Source organism: Sinocyclocheilus grahami, unplaced genomic scaffold, assembly GCF_001515645.1.
Source record: "Sinocyclocheilus grahami isolate Dianchi unplaced genomic scaffold, SAMN03320097.WGS_v1.1 scaffold604.1, whole genome shotgun sequence".
In the NCBI taxonomy this organism is placed as follows: domain Eukaryota; kingdom Metazoa; phylum Chordata; class Actinopteri; order Cypriniformes; family Cyprinidae; genus Sinocyclocheilus; species Sinocyclocheilus grahami.
The window spans coordinates 653,582-658,625 of NW_015505783.1; the positions used below are offsets into that span (position 1 = coordinate 653,582).

Here is a 5,044-nt window from a genome sequence, read left to right on the forward strand (position 1 = left end):
AGAAAGTTAGTCAATATCACACGAAGAGTGCCAGTTTTCACCTCTAAAATCAGCATGATTACAAATGTGATACTGATTTTACGCAACAATTCAATAAACAAGAAGTTAATATTAAGAGATGTACGTTTTAGACACTATATTGCCTGTTTTTGCTTTATTTCGCCAACAAAATAATTCCAAACACAGCCACAGCGCTGTTTTGTGTCTCTGAGCAACACGGCGGTGTCTCGTTCCTGAATGAATCAACCGTTTAAATGACTCGGTTCAATCGCAATGACTCACTTATGAACAGTGAATTGCTGCCACCTACTGGGGGTTTTAATTTCACATTTAAAGTATCTTTTCGTTTTTAAAATAATTGTAAATATCAGTATTCAATGTTTCATGTTTAAAATAAAATATTATTTATGCATTTGTAACTGCAGGTTAAATGCATTCATGTCCCTCTGAGCTGAATTAAATCGTGTCAATAGGCTTACATCTAAATGCCTCTTCAGCTGCAGCTTCTGTGTTTCCTCTGCATTGCAAAGATGAATTTTGTTGATACTGATATCATTTGTTTGGTAACAGCCCAAATGTCTTATTATTCTAATTGACTGATTAAATGTAAAAATTTGACTCAAAAGATAATGCACACGTTTAGAAAAAAAGGCTTTATAAATGTAAAAATGCCCATAAAATGTAAAAATCAATTTAAACTTATTGGAACAGATTAATTTCTATTCACTGCTGTGAACTGACCCGCACACAGAATATGAAGGATATCAAAAACAAGTTTCACACACACACACACACACACACACACACACACAAGTACGTCAAGGGACATTTAAGAGTGTTTATTCTCCAAATAACTCTAATTTCATGTTGCAGAAAAAAAAAGTGTTTAAAAATTGTGTATGGTCTCTTGTTCCAAGTTACCTTCCTCTCCACTGATTTTTGCCTCTCACAAAAGCCACAAAGCCTTCCAAGACGACAGTAAAGGCTCATGTCATGCTTGAGCTTTATTTAGGCTGAAACTTGAAAGTTAAGTTGCACGACAAATGCAATGTTTAGGTATTATTATTTTTTTACTAATATTTAGATTTATGCCTTAGTTTTAGTTTGTAATGTTTACCTTTTTTAAAGTAATGTGAAATTGATTTTTGTAGTTTTTTTTAATTGATATATTTGTATTTGCATTTTGAATGTAATTTGGCAATTAAATGCATTAAATGGGTTTAGTTTTCACGGTTATTAATGCATGCAATTTCAGCAATAAAAATGCACATTTTTCTAAAAAGAAAACAAATTAGTTGTTTATTTTAAGAGACCTATCTTATTATCTCTTGTATATTTAGTATTGCTCTTTAATAAAGAAAAATTACGTCTTATGCGATTAATCAACGGAATAATCGATAGAATACGCGACTACTAAAATAATCGATAGCTGCAGCCCTACTTCAGACGCACAAACCTCGCTGAGGCTCACTGGGTGTTTTTTCTCTCTTCTGTTTAGTGTGGCTGGTGCATCCGGAGCAAAGCGCAGCTGTGTGTAAGACATCCCGCCGCAGGAAAATAGCAGCGCAGATGGGCCTGCCCTACAATCAGAGCCGAGACGAGCAGTACACTACTGTTAAACCTGCTAGCACACAACCAAGACCTACTGCTCGCCCAAAACAAAACCATTTAGTGTTACCAAACATGATCAATTCAGTGCAACAAACAAAAATCACGGAGAATCTGGAGGCTGAAGATGCATTTTGAGGCTGTAGAAACCAAAAACTGTTATACTTGTCGTAAATATCAAACCAAACGGTAACACTTCAGCATAGGGACCAATTCTCACTATTAACTGGTTGCTTATTAGCATGCCTGTTATTATTTTATTAGTACTTATAAAGCACATATTCTGCATGACCATATTCTACATCCCTAAACTTCACAACTACCGCACTAACTATTAATAAGCAGCAAATAAGGAGTTAATCGAGGCAAAAGTCGTAGTTAATAGTTTGTTAATGGCGAGACTTGGACTTTAAATTAAAGCATGACCAGTCATAACACCCGTCATTTTCCACCAAGAACACGGTTGAATAAGTGAATGAAGCTCTTCATATGAAAACATTGGCAGTGCAGGTTTGTGTGCCGTCATTATGTTTCCCAAACAGAATATGCTTGTCTAAACACGAACCACTATTAAGCATGTTTATTAATAGCTAATGGCACATTTAAAACCCAAACTGTGGTTATGAATTATGCAAATGTATAACACCAACCACCCTTTTCTGAACCCATAATGCCAAGCACTGATTTATCATCCACCAATCTTAAACTAAACAAGCCTTAACTTACTCTCGCCCTCGATTTTATCCGTTCCTCTGGTCCAGATAATCTGCCTGGTCTCCAGCTTGACTTGAAACGTCCTTCTCTCGGGCCTCTGGGACTTTTTGGAGTAAAAGAGCGTCAGTACAGTGCCCAGCTCCAGATCCCGGTACAGATTGTTCACCTCGGTGTCGCTCAGCGTCCAGGGTACAGGTCCGTTGGAGGAGAAGCCCGCGGTCGCAGCCATTTCCCCTGTTTGTTCTTCAGTTCCTTTCCCAATAACTCACAGCCTCCCCGGCCTGGCGAGGACACCTACGAAAATAAGGAAGAAAAGGGCATTAGAAACATTACAAAACACCACTATGAAATATTAGCAGCGTATGCAGCATTTACATCAGTTATGAAAAAACACAGAGGCCTGCTGTAAGATGCATCCACATGTGTCCATTTAACTTGGACTTAGTGGCCTTTTTGGTGGTTATAAAGGCAGATTATACATTACAGAAATGTCATATGGTGAATGTCTGATATGTATTGGCAATCAACGCATGAAATGCATGGATTATTATTATTAATATAACATATAAATGAACAACACAGACCATAAGAATCATTCATTTTAATGTATAGCGTAATCTGAGTGCGTGTAAACATTAAATAGAGCTGATCTAATAATATTTAGTTGAATACAATCAATAAGATCACTTTATACGGATGCAAGCAAACAAACAAAAAATCACTGATGCTTATTCATAATGATACTATTAAATACTACACATTTCTAAATTGTTTCAACACACCGATCAGATTTGAGATGCAACAGAAAGATCTGAGCGTGTATATTGTTGTTGATGATGATGATAATAATAACAGGTTTGTTTAGTCTTACCGAGTATGGATGCAGCTGGCTCTCTGGGACTCAGTAAAAGCAGAAACACAACGTCCAGTCTGTCCTCGCTCTCAGCAGCGCTCATGTCGTCCTGGGCTCCTGATCAGACGCGGGTTTGGCGGATCCGAGCGGCGGCGGTGTGAGGTCTGCTCTCCGCCATGAGTGCAAGAGTAAAAGAGCCAGAGCCAGAGCCCTTCCCCCATCAGCCGATCCCTGCAACGCGCAGCGAAGCTCGGCCTCTTAAAGACACAGCGCCGCTCTCCAGACACCGCTGGAGCAGTGTGGACTGTGTACGCTTCTGTGCTAAGTGTGTGAAATAGTATGCATTATGGCTGTTTGGAATAGTACACTGCATACTATGCTTACTATTGCTGACAGTGTGTATATTACCATGTAATTTTCTGTATGAATTGGACACAGGTGACCTAGGCAACATTAGTGTACTGCTTACTATATGTGCACTGCCTACTATTTTGTTTGAAAAGTATGTGAAACACTATTTAGTGTGGTTGTGATCAGAATGGAATACTAGTTGCTAATTGCTCAGTATGCACTGTGTACTGCACACTATTTATTAAAGCGTGTTAAATAGTATGCATTATTGCTGTTTAGAATTGCATACTACAATACTATACTTGCTATTGTTGACTGTGTATATTACACACAGTATTTTAATTTTATGTATGAATTGGACACTCAGGGTGACCTAGGCAACATTTGGGATACATTACTAGTGTACTGCTTACTATATACTGCACAGTGTGCACTGTGTACTGCCTACTATTTTTTGTACAAAGTATGTGAAACTATTTAGTGTAGTTCTGTTCAGAATGGAATGTTAGCTGCTTATTGTTCACTATGCACTGTGTACTGTATACTATTTATTAAAGTGTGTTAAATAGTATGCCTTATGGCTGTTTAGAATAGCATACTACAAAACTGTACTTGCTATTGTTGACAGTGTGTATATTATACACAGTATTTGAATTTTCTGTATGAATGGGACACATAGGTGACCTAGACAACATTTGGAATACATTACTAGTGTAATACGTTAGTGTACTGCTTACTATATGTGTACTGCCTACTATTTCATGTAAAACTAATGTGAAACACTATTCTCCGTGGTTATGTTCAGAATGGAATATTAGTTGCTTACTGTTTAGTATATACTGTGTAATGCACACTATTTCTTAAAGTGTGTGAAATAATACACATTATGGCTGTTTTGAATAGCATACTACAATAATACCATACTTATGCCTGCTGCAAAATATAGTGTGTATATTATACACAGTGTTTAAATTTTCTGTCTGAACTGGATACTCAGGTGACCTAGGCTGTTTGGAATACATTACTATTGTACTGCTTACTCTATACAACACAGTATGCACTGTATACTGCCTACTATTTTGAACAAAAAGTATGTGAAAATGTTCAGTATGGCTATGTTCAGAATGGAATACTGGTTGATTATTGTTGTGTGTACTATGTACTGCACAGTATTTCTTAAAGTGTTAAATAGTATGCATTATGGTTCTTTGGAATAGTATTGTACTACAATACCAGAATTACTATGGCTGCAATATATAGTGTGTTTATTAAAAAAAAGAGTGTTGAAAAAGGGTTTAGTGTGGTTATGTTCAGAATAGAATACTATTTGCTTATCATTCAATATGTACTGTGTACTGGATACACAGGTGACCTAGACTATTACGTCTGAAATCACATACTCTCTAGTAGATACTACATATAGTTTGAAACTTATTTCAGAGAATGAAATCTGGACGTGCTACACCCGCCATGCTGTTGTAACGAATCAGCTCATGGGAAATATGAATAATTAATCAT

At 36.9% G+C, this 5,044-nt stretch overlaps 1 protein-coding gene across 1 annotated transcript in view; it reads right to left on the reverse strand.

The window, feature by feature from the left end:
• Positions 1–3,387, reverse strand: part of plcg1 (phospholipase C, gamma 1) — an 80,170-nt gene extending 76,783 nt beyond the window's left edge. The window contains exons 1-2 of the mRNA XM_016240901.1: positions 3,194–3,387; positions 2,335–2,616 (exon numbers count right to left, since the gene is read on the reverse strand). Of these exons, the coding sequence (XP_016096387.1) occupies positions 2,335–2,551 (217 nt within the window). The 5' untranslated portion in view covers positions 2,552–2,616; positions 3,194–3,387. The remainder of the gene's footprint in view (positions 1–2,334; positions 2,617–3,193) is intronic.
• Between the last annotated feature and the right edge of the window lie 1,657 nt (positions 3,388–5,044).